Raw genomic sequence first — 14160 nt, 5'->3', positions numbered from 1 at the left:
ATATATATATATATATATATATATATATATATATATATATATATAAAATGTCTTGAGTCTAATATTCGATGTATTATTTTTACGTTTTTTTACATAACTTACTATTTGAGGTAAGTAGAAGTTAATGTTATGTAATTCATTTGTAATGTTCACCATTCCTTTCGCGTAATTGAGCATAACTGAGCAGATTTGCATCACATTATTATTTTTTCGCAAATATACTCTTGCTAGTAAATAATAAAATACTCCAATCGTCTTTATCGAAACTTTCGCGATATTAATGAAGTATTTTTAAAGCTGTTAACAACACATTTATATAAAAAAAAAAAAATCTTCCATGATATCTTTACGAATAGACTATCTTTAATAAGCGCACTTTAGTAAGCACAGAAATAATCTGGATAAACATTCACATACGTGTCTAACAATAAAACGTTAAATTTATGAATTTCCAATTATATCTTGTAAATGATATTGTGAGCAAATAAAAAAACTCCAGACCAATCCGTATCTTTTGTTACTAACGCCTGTGGAGGCACTATTCTATTCGATCTAATTTGGAAATACTCTTGAGATAAACTACATCCAACTTCATTTCATAAGTAGAAATAAAAATTTGTTCATAAATAATACTTTTTTTTCTATCAATTGTCTATCCTATCATATTTGTCAAATGTGACTTAAATGTGTTTAAAAATTAAAATTTGTTCGAAATAAGGAGCACCAAATATTTTTGAAATTAACTATAATTAACACCAAAGTAATATTAATTTTCGTTTGTAACTATGATAGTGCTTAAGTTTCGTAACTTATCTTTGGCGAAATAAACGGTAGTAGAAATCCACGATTCACTTATTTACATATATATTAGTTTAAAAAAAATATATAAAAGTTTTTAACTTCTCTCAATTTCGTGAAGTATAACGGTATAACCAATGTTATATAAGCAATAACTGATTGTTGTATCACAAATCAAGTTTTATATACAATATTAGTTAAATTGAGAGAAAGCACTGTTACTTTCTACATTATCTCGAAAAATTTTTCTCATTTACCGTTGCGTCTTTCTGTCTATTAATAAAAATTAAGATTTATGTACATGGAAGTGCACAAAAGTATAACATGCTGACCAACATTGTTTCAGCATTTATCTACATCTATTGTCCACAAACATGTTGTATAAATACACTAGAATTTATAGATAGCCCTCTTCAATGGTCATTTGAATGGTATGACGTCAATAAAACATAAGAAATTCGCAAATTAAATTAAGATTTTCAGATTAGAAGATAAAGAATACAGAAAAAAATCATGTTTTAACTTGGTTTTGTAATGTTTAAACTTTTTTTAAAAATGTTTTACTTTGTGAAAAAAAATCTTATTAAATAAAAATTCGTTTTTTAAGTGGTACGAAATGTTTAATAAGTTTAACGATTTGGTCAATCGCGTAAAACAAGAAGAGAAAAAACTGAAGAGAAAGGGAACAATTGTTATATAATTAAAATAAAAATGATTAAGTTTATCTAGTTTTGACTTAATTAGTTTCAAAGTATGAAAAATGTGATGTTCGAAGTCCGTAGTTGTGACGTATTCAACATATGAATATTTTCATATTTAGGTTCTAAATAAAGCTAAAAATATGATTTTGGATGTAGTCTGAGTCGTATACCAAAGTTACCTCTGGCACTGTAATATTTACAAGGCAATTCAACGAGTTTTACAATAAGTTAGATATGATAAATTATTAGAAAATCACATTAATATAAATGGCATTGACGCTCATATCAATCCATAAAAATTCTACATACTTATAATATATATAAAAAAAAGATTGACAATTTCTTTTTCAGCATATTGTGTGATAAATTTTTCGATACTAATTGTTTGATAAATCCAAGTACTAAATTTGCCGAAGTTACTTCGTATACGCAACTGAGAACTCATCGAAAACGACGAAAGACAATGGTTATGACTACAGTTTAGAATCTTATGTAGCAATGACTCGGCAAATGTAAGAAACTAAGTATTAAGAGACAGCGAGCGTGTTCATAGCGACTTTGAGACAAGTATAGATTAATAGATAATGTAGGATAAGTGGAAGAGAGAGATGAAGGACAGTGTAAGTAGGATTTTATGCATTACCTCCAGCAATAGCAGCAGTCTTTGATCCAATTTTGTTCTTCTTTCCTGCTAAAAGAGAATGCGATAATTAACAGAAACTTCGGGTTTATAATAGTCAACGTTATATGTTCGTGTTATTTCCTTTCTTCTTCAATAAGTACAAAATCTCATGGAGATACTCACTTGGCAGGCTAAAGGGTGCGGATTCAAAGGGATCCTCTGGTAACTCTGTGTACGTCATAACAAGGCTTTCGCGACTTTTCACTCCACTGATACTGGTGTTGCTCCCTCTTCTTATTTTATCGAATTCAGCACCAAAGATATGATCCTCTGTTAACTGATTAAAAGGCTGTACATCTTCGAACGGATTCCATGCAGCTACATCCGCGCTCAATGATCTCCCTTCTGATCCTATTAGGCTTGAAAGTTCACCCTGATATGAACGTAGACAGATGTTACTCGATAATGCAAAATGACTTTTCACGTCAATTCCTATTGTATCACTTAGATACGACCAAAGTTCAAACTATCACTCTCTTGCATCGATAAAATATAATTGCGACAATGTAACTTCAGATTCCTCTTTTTTATTAGCTAATTCTTAACAAAGTTTTCAAATATCCTAACTAAATCTAAGAAAAAACTTCTTAGTAAGGAAATTGTATAGTATCACTTATTGACAATGGTGCAGTGCGTAAAATAAAGATAAATAATGATAAACATGTAAAAAAATTAATTCTATAAATAGGAAAAAAAATAAAACTGTATAAGAACTTTATCTTTTACTTTAAAACTTCATGTAACAAAAAAAAATTATTTTTTTTTCATGTAACAATAAACATAAACATTTAAAATCAATGGCAATAAAGAAATCAATAACACATTCTTGTAAACAGCGTCAACAAAAATAAAAATAAAATTGTGCACTTTATGTACTTACAACACGTACATGCGAGGCACTAGTTGCTATACAAGGCCTTATATCACTTGGAAGTTCTGGAGGTGTGGTATCATCAGCACGTGGCTTAACGGAAGCCTCATATGGCGCTAAGAATTGAGTGGTTTCAGTTGCAAATGCTCTGTGAACATCAAAATGTGTGACCATTGTAATATCAATAAAAATATCTTGATAGATTGTGTGTGGACGTGAATTCCAGTCTCTCAAACTTTCCCTGTACTCTCGGACGCTAATTTAACCGAGATTCATTCCTATACAGCACAAATGTCCAAGATACATCCTAAAGACGTGCCGGAGATGTGTGGTATCTCTGAGACATTTCTGTATTTTGGATATTTGTGTTATATGGGTTGGGACACATTAGTTTATGCTTAACAAATTCCTGTGTTAAAAATAAATTTTAATAACAAAACACAAGCTTACTTATTGAAAGCGCTCGTGTCGCTGACGTTTCTCCTGTGCCGTGAGGACGCCAATGTTGGACTGTCGGGTGGAGATGTGCTCGAACTGATATTTTGGCTCAAACTCTCAGTTTTGTTGACCGGCTTCGGTAAAGCTGGCGGTGTGACTGTCGGAGCCGCTTTGTTAGGCCCCGTGGGAGGAATGGACAATTTCGACGGTAACGAAGCGACTGGCGGGTACTTGGACGACGAGAAACTGGGGTTGGAAAGTTTTGGAAGGATCTTCGCCGGCTTTGGAGCCACAAGAGGTGGTATCTTAGTAGGCGGTGGCATCGCTCTCGCGTCGTCCTTAAACGGATCCGGATATCCTGTCACATCAACAAACAAAAAGAATCAGTCAATTGCTTTGCAATTTTCGTCGTACTATGTTCTCGCGTTCGCGTCTTGTTTGAATTACCTGACGGTGGAAATAGAGCCTCCAGATTCTTCTCGTTCACGTTCGTCGCGGCTCGTGCGTCGTGTTGCCTCGAATCGAAGTAAAATGAGTTCTTATCTTGAACGGTCACAGGTGACTGTTGCGTTAGAGGAGAGTGACTGATCATCGGGCTCTGCGATTGACCATACTGCGTCGGCTGTCCCGGTGACTGACCGAAAGGAACGTTTTGACTGGGAGTGCAAACATGTGGCGATACCTGAGAATAAAATGGTTACATTAATCCTTTTGTTAATGAGTAACTTATCTTTTTATCAAGTGCACCGAGCACTTGGATATTGCAGCACACGGCACTGCGAAGACGACGTTGTAGCTTCGAATATTCTTTTCTATTGCATTTTCAAGCAAGGTAAAAGCAATGGTAAAGTTATTATGCTGTTATCTCGGCTTTTTTTTTTGTAGAAATGGCCGCATTCTTTGGCCACAAAATCTCTGTTCTATACTATTTCTTGATTTTTTATTTCTTTTCTTTCGTAACCAATAGAGCTGTTATTATTATTTTTATTATCACTCCACAAGATCTTCAAACAACAAAGTAGATTGGTAAACATGCTCCATACTGAAGTTATAAAACATGCCTTAGCACGTTCAACGGCTTGCAAAATAACATTCGGATACTCGTGCATTGACAAAAGGAATAATAACTATAACACCCGTTACAAATTCACCGAGAATATCTAAGAATCTTTCTCTGGAAGTTTCAACAAATAAAGCGGTGATAACGATAAGTCTATAAGGCTAACTCACTTGAACGTAAGAAATGGAATTTCCCGGTGGATTCTGCGCTTGGTTTCCTTGGCCCGATATCTGTCCCACAATCTGACCACTTAGACTGATAGGACCTGTGCTAACGGCCTGGCCTTTTGGTCTCTGTCTTGGTGTCACAGATGTGCCCTCAACCGCTGCTATAGGCGTGGGCTTTGGCGTTTTCACAGATGCTGATCTTTTGATATTTTCCGACTCCATAGGTGGGCACGGTAATGACTCTATCGTCGGTGTTGGAACTTTCTGTAAAAAGAAAAGTAGCATAAGTTTACCACTCCTAGAGTCCATTGTCTAAACGAAAAAGGTGTCTCATACAACCAAATATCACAGTGATATAGTTGCGTAAATTATCGTGTAAATTGTCAACGTACGTGTAAATTTTGCACAGGACACTCCTTGCCTTGTATTTGGAAAGCGATCACGGAAACTTGATAAATGTCAGGGCGTACATCGGGATCCGGCTCGAGCATGTATCGAATTAAGCAATGAAGAGCCTTGCTATATCTGTAATATACGCAGAAAAATATCTCATAATTTATCTATATTCCGTACATTTAAATCATTTAATGATCACGTTCGTAATATCAAGTACTTCGGGGCGTTTCATTATTTCTGTCGCTAGGTTCTCGATCGCTTGACAGGATATAATGCTGTTAATTAGGTCGCCGCGTTTGAAACGGCTGCGGGTGGTTAAGTGATTGAAAATTCAGAAAATTTCCATCAGCCGTATGCATTACTTTCCACGCACCTTGAATTATCCGGTATAGTGAAATTTCCAGACTGTATGGCGAGCGTACTCTCGCCGAATGGTAACGTGAAGTAGCAAAGTTTATACAGTAAACATCCCAAAGCCTGAAACACGAAACATCAATGTAAAAAGACATTGTCATGGATTTCCATTAGTCTTAATTTGTCTAATGTTTCTTGTTTAATTCTACTCTCCGTTCTCATTATGATTGCGTGATACATTCGCGTGTGAGAAGATATACGCTACCCATATGTCAGCTTTTGTGGTAATAGGTTTCCCGCAGTACATATCGACCATCTCGGGCGCTCTGTAACTCAGAGTAGTGTATTTCTTGATCTCTTCCTCGACCACCGCGGCACCGTGGACACCAGGGTTAAGAACCTTTCCAGTGGCAGATCCGAAATCACAAAGAACATAATGGCCACTGTCGGCGAGCAATATATTTTCCACCTGTGACAAAGAAATAGATTCGAAGTAGCTCGAATATGTACGCGCGTATTACGTTACATAACACCTCCATTAAACGTATGCGACATTATTAAAATGAAAGAAACAGTTCACCTTGAGATCCCTATGGATTATGGGGGTTTGGCAATGATGCAACCTAGACACAGCTTCGCAAACATCACAAAAAATTTGCAGAACTTCTGACTCACTGAAACCTGTTTGCAACCTACAGGTAAAAAGTATCATCTATATATACATATTATAATACATATCATAAATCACCATATTCATAAATTAATAAGATTCTCTGTAGATCATGTTGTTGGTTCAAATTGATATAAAACTGTTTAACAATTTGTAAATTTAAGAAGAATAATCTTGTATAGATTTATTAACATGTAAAAATATATGTCAAGGAATTTGTTATAATTAGAAAGATATCTCATTATTTGGGAAGAATTTTATGTACCAAACCATCACTGACCTGTTATTCATCATTTGAAGAACTTGGGATTTACAATAAGGCATTAAAAGTAGAAGTTCGTGTACTCCTCCGCCGGTGTGAGTTATGCTACTATCTATATATCCTATGATATTTTTATGACCACTCAAGTTGCTCTGCAAACATGAATGTTACGTGAAATCCATGCATATAAAGAATGCCGTAAGTTGCAAATTAAAGATCTATTCTTCACTCACAGCGATTTGTATCTCTCTTTTGCATACATTGAGATCATGTTCATTGTTGACGTACATCCGCTTAAGTGCATATCGTCCACCAGAAGCTTTGACCAAAAATACAATTGCAAATCCTCCTGTAAAGTAACGATTACATTGTGTAAAAAGTCGCTACAAACTGACGAATATTATTTCGTTTATGTAGAACGTAAATCGTCAATGTTATGCAGTACAAAAATATATTTCACGAAGACGTAGCACGCAGTAACATAAATGGACCAAACCGCGGTAATTAGAATGCAAAATCCACGACAGCCACGAGATTATCGTGCCGTAACCTGACACGGATACAATTACAATCGGCACTAATCACCGACGCGAATAAAACGCAGTGATAAAAGTCGCGACACATTTGGCTATTCGCACACCCGCTGATGGGACAATCGATTTCTCTTCACCATCGTCGATGTGTCACACTTAACGAGAGAACGTAATTCGCGACACACGATCTAACAACCTGTAATGACAGATATAAGGCCCGTCAAGTGTGTCGGAAACCGCTCTGTGATGGGCGGTTAAATTTTAACCTACACATTTTTGTTTGGGTGTCATCCAAAGTAGAGGAAAAGGGATCTACATAGACTAGAGAACAGGCAATTAACGATAGAAAGAACAAGAACGGATGAATATGTTTAAAAATGTAAAAGCAACGTGTTATATTGCTATTTTATTCCATAGGGAAGGTTGAAGACACCGCGAGCCTTTAAAAAACTATAAGATTCGTCGTTTTTAGCTGAACTAGATTGCAGTTTCTGCCTCTGGAGTGAAGTAAATATATAATCTAGCGTTGAAGGGAAAAGAAAGAGTAATCCGTTCGAAACCGTTGCGATGAGCGATTGAATTTTAACCTATAAATTTTTCTGTTTAGACTGTACCATCCGTATGAGATCGGAAAAGAGAGTTTCAAAACAGAGAATAATTAAGGCGGATTACATATTTAGAAAAATAGAAACTGTATGTCGTAAAGCTATTTTACTCCGCGCGGGGAACTGAAGACACTGCGACAAAGTCGCTAGACCGCCAAAAAGAAAGAAACAAAGTTGCAGTGCAGTACTAATTGAGATAAAAACGGGCCAACAGACCGTGCACAATCCTAGAAAAAGCTCTCGCAACGCCAGTTGTTCGAAAAACAATCGAACACTCCTCGTTTCGAGGTGATCAAGCGCACTCTCCTTCAGACTGTACTCGCGATCGAGTTTCACCTCATGCTACGCGGAAGAAGGAAAAAGTTTCTCGATTATCTGAGAAGCCTGACCTAGAGTATGCTTTTTCCTTCTTGTCTATCTCTTTCTGGCAAAAAGTTTAAGGTAAATCAGAAGGAAACGGGAAGCAAAGAGCACATCGTAGATATAGGCTAACGAAACCAACGACGTTCCCGAACACCGTTCTAGACGTACACCGTACACGGCCGCTTTGTTATCAATATCGTGAGAGTTCCGCACGCATATCATGAAGTCCGGCCCTCGAGATATCGGTAAGGCGATCGCGTTAGTCGTCATCTCTTGCGACGATTTCGCGCGTAAGAAACGCGCGGGCGAGCGGGCGGTCGTTCGTCCGAGCGGAAAAGGAGACAAGCGAGACGGCGACCAGCTGGGGGCGAGAGGGTTGCGCGCGGCAAGACGAGATCGAACGAGAGAGAAAGAGAGAGAGAGACAGATAGATAGACTGAATGAGAGAGAGAAGTAGACAGAATGAGAAAGAAAGAGAGGCAGAATGAGAGCGAGTAACGAGGTGAAGCAAAGCAACGACGCGTACATACCTTCCGCCAGGACTTCCTCAACGGTGACAGTGTGTCGGCCCACTACAAACACTTTTCCCAGATAGCTGTTGGGTTCCTTCGACGTGTTGTCGATTTTCGAGAATAACTTCTTCATGTTGGTGCGCGTTGTCCTCGTCGTCGTCGTCGGCGGCTTCCCTTCCGACCGCGAACCGACTTGACATAAGGCCCCCGCGCTCCGCTACGTTCCGCTGCGCTCCGACTAATCCTCGCGTCTACGATCACCGCCCCCGGAACGATACGGTATCAGGAGAGACACGGTGCGGTGTCTCGCGCCAAGTACGATACGACGCGATACGGCACAGCACGACACGACACGGCGCTCGCTCGCTCTCGCAACTTGACTTCTCTTCCTCCTCCTTCTCCTCCTCCGCCGCCACAACCAATTCCAACTCCTCCTCCTCCTCCTCCTCCTCCTGCTCGTTGTCGTCGTCCTCCTCCGGAGACCCGATCCCGATCCCCGGACGACGGATACGTTGCCCAGCAGCGATCGCCGCCGTCCCGGCTTCTCGCCAATGCGGTATCGCGCGTTACCACGAAACCGACGCGCTCTCAACCGACGGAATTCGCGACGATCATGTCCGGCAGTTCTCAGCGTACGTTACACGCATACCCCGCATCACAGTCGGTCGACATATTCAGGCCGTGGCCTGACTGCGCAGCCGCGCCTCCGCAGCAACGACCAACGGAAACATATGTGCGCGACTTCCGGCCGAATGTCAAAATTCGATAGTTGCGCCGCGCGCGCGGCTCCGGTTAAATGAAGGTCTGTTCTTTTTAGCTGAAATAATGTTCTTTTTAGCTGCTCTGGAACACCTCGTTCTTTTTCCATTCAATACTATTACTACTAAAATTAGGCTCGGTCTACAATGGCTTAATTTATATCGTGCACTTGATACGCATACTAAATAGTAACTTTCTATTAAATAATCTTAATATCGACGATATATATAAACAACGGTATATTAAGCTGATATAATACTCATCAACAAAACATTTTGTATTGATTGAATACGTCGCTGATATGCTGATGTCGATATTAAGATTATCTAATAGAAAGTTACTATTTAATACGCGTATCAAGTGCACGATGTAAACCAAGCCTGAGGCTGCATTCCTTTTGGGCGCTCACGCGCTGTAAGCGTCATTCTATCTTTATCATTAGATGCGGAAGAAAGATAGAGTGGTTGCTTTCCAACAAGAGACACAAGTCGACACAAACACCATTCTATCTTTGTTTCACATTTAGTGAGCAACAAAGGGTGCTTTCCAGTTGCGTACACTGTTACACAAAACCAGTTTATTGGTTGCATATTATCTTACAAGATGTTTTAGATAATATGTGACCAATAAACTGGTTTTGTTTACGTGTGTGTCAAGGTTAAACAATTGGAAAGCACCCATATTATCTTACAAGATATTTTAGATAATATGTAACCAATAAACTGGTTTTGTGTACGTGTGTGTCAAGTATGTTAAGCAATTGGAAAGCACCCAAAGATAGGATAATATTTGTGTCGACTTGTGTCTCTTGTTGGAAAGCAACCAGTGACGCTTATAAGCGCGTGAGTGCCCAAAAGAAATACAGTCTAAGTCCGAATAAAATAATAAGAAATACATTCTACGCCTTTGGGTCAGCTTACGAAATAATAACAAGACTGTACGCCTATTGTTACATACACGCTTAGTAAGGATGAATCTCTCTTCGGACGATTCGGTCAATGCAAACAACACACTACACAAGAATGTACAAGTGAAGATAGAACCCGGCACATCTTCGCTATCCTCAGACAGCGGAGTATTGAAAAATATCAAAATGGAACCTGGTTTGCCCAGTACAGCACAGAGGTTAACATCCTATCGTTTACCTCGAGATTTAACATTAGGTGGAAATGTGAAGACTGAAAAATCGAAGAAAATTTACATGCCAAACCTCAATGCTCAACGGAACAGGAAGAAGGAGTAAGTAGTTGTTTAATTAATGTGAATATTCTTGCAACATACTAATATCAAGTACAATTATAGTGAACCGGTAACATCTAAGGTTGAAACCACAAAATCAAAAGACAGTGGGTCCAGAGATCGTGGAAGAGGACGAGATAGAGGACGTGGCAGAGGAAATCTAATACAAGTAAGTCTGATAAATAGAATCATAAGAAAAGATAATTGTGTTCTCCTGTTATTGATCTTATCTAAACACATACTGATGGATAACAGTACCATAGATACTGAAAACTGAAAAGTTTAACAACATTCTAATATTTGTTTCTACCAATATTGATTCAACTTCAATTTGACTTTAAGGCTCCTGGCTCCTCTCATTGTCTATCTCTTTTTAATGATGTCAGAAGCGAGAAAATGTATGCTAAAAATTCTTGCGAAATATGTTAAAAATATATATCCATAAAGTAACACTTGCAATCAATTAAACAAATTTGTAAGATATTCCATGCACTCTCCTTTTGCTCTAACAATCAATAATTTGTCGTAAATTAACATGACATACAATTCATCTTCTTAATCTATTTCTTCACCTATTTCTATTCAGATTAATTTACAATAAATTATTGATTATTAGAGCAAAAGGGGAGTGCACGGAATATCTTACAAATTTGTTTAATCGATTGCAAGTTTTGAATTTTCATTGGATTTTTTGAAGAGGACCCAAATTAGGTTGAAACGTGAACTGATATAACCAATATTGTAGTTTTTGTCACATTGTGATATATTGACTGCATTTTTACACCTGTGCCTGACTCTTAAATGCTTTTTCTTTTTACCTCATTATTTTGTATTTAATATCTTAAAGCTATTTTTTATTTTTTTTACTTTTAATGATTTATAAATTTAGAACAGTAACTCATTGAGTACTTGATACTTATTATTTGCATTTTTATGATTGTTTAGCATCTATCATACCATTATCTACTTTTAATTTATTAAGAAAAACTATAGATAAATAAAAAGGATGAGAAATTGTGAGTTTGATGTCTCATAATATACTAAACCATTAATCTCTAATATACTAAGCCATTTCTTTTATTTTGTAGTATACATCATATTATTTCTTTCTTTTTACTTTCAGTCTGTGGGTGTATGGTCAGAAGGAATAAATGCACCTGCAACTGCTAGAAGATATACTGGTAGTTCAGGAAATAGTGGTACAAGTACAAGAAAATATCTGGAAAAACCAAAGTTAAATTTAAATAAAGTAGTCAATAAAGAGGAAGAAAAAGAAAAATTGAAGAATCTGATAGGGGATGATGATGATGAGGATCCTAATGAGAAAGCTGATTATATAATGTTGCCTATGAATGAACAGTGTAAGTTTCCAATTGGTTCATTATATATTTAATAATTAATATTTTGATTGTTTCGATATATATATATTTTTTTTTTAATAACTAATATGTGTTTTCATTTGTGTGTCCATATTAATTTTGTGATTTTCTTTAGACTATAGAAAATTATATAAAAAGGAGTTCAGAGTGAATATCAATCCATATTCTGACGAAAATGATGTTGACAGAAAACCAATTATTTCAGAAAATGGTGAAGGTAAGTATAATGTTCAATTAAATAATTATTTCATTAAATAAAAAAGGGATTAATTAATTAAAAAAATAAGGTAACTTTTATATTAGGGCTCCACTTCCTATGATTTTGACTTTGATATATGTTATCAAGGTTATATCCCTGAGTAACGCACAAAAGATTTTGATCGTTATTCTTTATTTATTAAAAAGACATTAACAAGAGAATTTTTATAAATGGGACAATTTTTGCACAATGTACATTAAAATATGATGAACAGTGCACGTATATGCACAGGAAAAGGACAGAACTTCCTCCCAAAAAACTAACTTGATCTAACGCACATTAATCCTTTACATTTTTTTATATCATAGTATATATTATATTTATTATATAGTTTCACAATGAGAAATATAAAAATACCAAATATACAAAGAAAGGATACAAAAATTTAAAGGATAGATTTAGTTAACTTTTTTGGGAGGAACGGAGCCCTTTTCCCGTGTATATACGTGTACTGTTTGTCATATTTCAATATATACTGTATGCAAAAATTATGTTCCATTTATAAAACTTTTCTTTAATAACTTTTTAACAAACAATGAACGATAAAACTTCTTAAATATTATTCAGGAGGATATTCTTTATAATGTGTAATAGGCAAGGTCATTTTGGAAGTGGCTAAACAGCATTTTTATCTAAATAATTATCAAACTTCTTTTATTAATAATTTTTTAATAGAGATTGAACAACGTCTAAAATCTTTTGCACGTTATTCAGGGATATAACTTTGATAACAAGATCAATCACAAGAAATAGGTTCCCTAATGTAAAGGTTTACTAAAAAATATATAAAGACAGACAATAAGAGTTAAATAAGACAATACATTGCAGGTCCAAGTAATATTTCCTGTGATAATTATATTTATATGTTTCATTTATTTCTTTTTGTAGTGATAACCGTGAAAAATGAACAAAAAGTAAACATGGAGATATTAAAAGAAGAAAAAAAAGAACCAAGCCAACAATTTTTTGACATGATTGAAAACAAGTCTAATTCTTATATATTGCTGCAAGTGCGTATATATGTATATGTTTTGTATCCTGTTACAGTTATTGATATAACTATTACTTTATTTAAAAACTGATTGTAGCTCCCAACTTTACCAGGCCTGAGATCTGAAGATGAAAAAGAGGAACCGAAATCAAAACGGCCAAACGACTCTAGGCTAACCACTAATACAAATAATATAGAGAACTCTGCATGCAGCCTGAATGAATTAAATAGCGGTCTCCTAGGTAAACTTGAAATTCTGAGGTCCGGTAAAGCGAGATTACGGCTAGGCGAAAACTATTTGGATGTTACCACTGGCACACACTTTAGTGCCCTCCAGGTAAATTGTATCTCAATGATTAGCGTTTATTTATGGATTTAAATGTTATTGCGATTCTTCATAATCGAGTGTTGTCGTTTTTCAGCATGTTGTAGCTGTAAAAATGGACAACATGTCATTAACTGGAGACCTTGTCAACCTAGGCCCAGTAACAGACTCGCTAGTGTGTTCAGTAGATGTTGATTATTTGACTAAATGAATTTGTATGTAGATGATAAAATTATAATAAAACTATAAATATGTCTATTATTATTAATAATAACTAATAATAATTATTAATAAACTTATTTTCACCAAGAACAACATTAATTCTTAACCCTTGGAAATTAAGAACCCTTCAATTGTCATCCAGGATTGTATGTGTATGTGCATAAATAATGTGTGTACATGACATACAAATAGTTACGTAGTGTATGTCCATTCTAGGCTGTTTCAAATTCCACACCCGGGTATATTCTATTACTAGAAGTGCTATAGTATATGTAACATATACTATAGTGTTTCTAGTAATAGAGTACACCAGGATGAAAAATCTGAACGCACCCCTATGTGAACTAGAAAACCTCAAGTAAAGAGAATCGCCAACTTGTCACGTGACCAGCTGATTGGCTGGCATAAATATATACAGATTTCGAGATTGCGACGCCAATGCAGACAGATGCTTATATATATATATATATGGTTTTGCATCGGCGTCGCAATGTCCAAATCCGTACATGTTTATGCCAGCCAATCGCAGAGTAGTTGAGTAGCTAGTCACATGACCAAGTTGGCGATTCTCTTT

At 36.1% G+C, this 14160-nt stretch overlaps 2 protein-coding genes across 5 annotated transcripts in view; one reads left to right on the top strand and one right to left on the bottom strand.

Annotated features, from left to right (window-relative positions):
* LOC116841948 overlaps nt 1-9109 on the bottom strand; it is a 23986-nt gene extending 14877 nt beyond the window's left edge. For 2 of the 4 annotated variants that reach the window (XR_004377639.1, XM_032810501.1), the window contains exons 1-13: nt 8431-9109; nt 6633-6748; nt 6418-6551; nt 6048-6159; nt 5733-5936; nt 5487-5590; nt 5110-5242; nt 4721-4981; nt 3938-4172; nt 3503-3848; nt 3062-3200; nt 2305-2554; nt 2143-2190 (exon numbers count right to left, since the gene is read on the bottom strand). Coding sequence is in view for 3 of the 4 variants with exons in the window: in XM_032810501.1 (XP_032666392.1) it covers nt 2143-2190; nt 2305-2554; nt 3062-3200; nt 3503-3848; nt 3938-4172; nt 4721-4981; nt 5110-5242; nt 5487-5590; nt 5733-5936; nt 6048-6159; nt 6418-6551; nt 6633-6748; nt 8431-8545 (2197 nt within the window). In the remaining variant the exon portion in view is untranslated. The remainder of the gene's footprint in view (nt 1-2142; nt 2191-2304; nt 2555-3061; nt 3201-3502; nt 3849-3937; nt 4173-4720; nt 4982-5109; nt 5243-5486; nt 5591-5732; nt 5937-6047; nt 6160-6417; nt 6552-6632; nt 6749-8430) is intronic. The other 2 variants (XM_032810502.1, XM_032810503.1) reach the window with 2 other exon arrangements.
* Nucleotides 9110-9975: 866 nt separating this feature from the next.
* On the top strand, nt 9976-13673 carry LOC116841919 (DNA-directed RNA polymerase III subunit RPC4). The gene is made up of 7 exons (XM_032810409.1): nt 9976-10410; nt 10474-10579; nt 11534-11771; nt 11905-12006; nt 12937-13058; nt 13137-13376; nt 13462-13673. The coding sequence occupies exons 1-7, from the start codon at nt 10142-10144 to the stop codon at nt 13573-13575; spliced, it is 1191 nt and encodes a 396-aa protein (XP_032666300.1). The 5' UTR covers nt 9976-10141; the 3' UTR covers nt 13576-13673.
* The last annotated feature ends 487 nt before the right edge of the window (nt 13674-14160 follow it).

Source organism: Odontomachus brunneus, unplaced genomic scaffold (genome assembly GCF_010583005.1).
Source record: "Odontomachus brunneus isolate Ranch 3 - 2012 unplaced genomic scaffold, Obru_v1 Obru_scaffold_019, whole genome shotgun sequence".
NCBI classification, from domain to species: domain Eukaryota; kingdom Metazoa; phylum Arthropoda; class Insecta; order Hymenoptera; family Formicidae; genus Odontomachus; species Odontomachus brunneus.
This window is presented reverse-complemented; position numbering and strand designations above follow the sequence as displayed.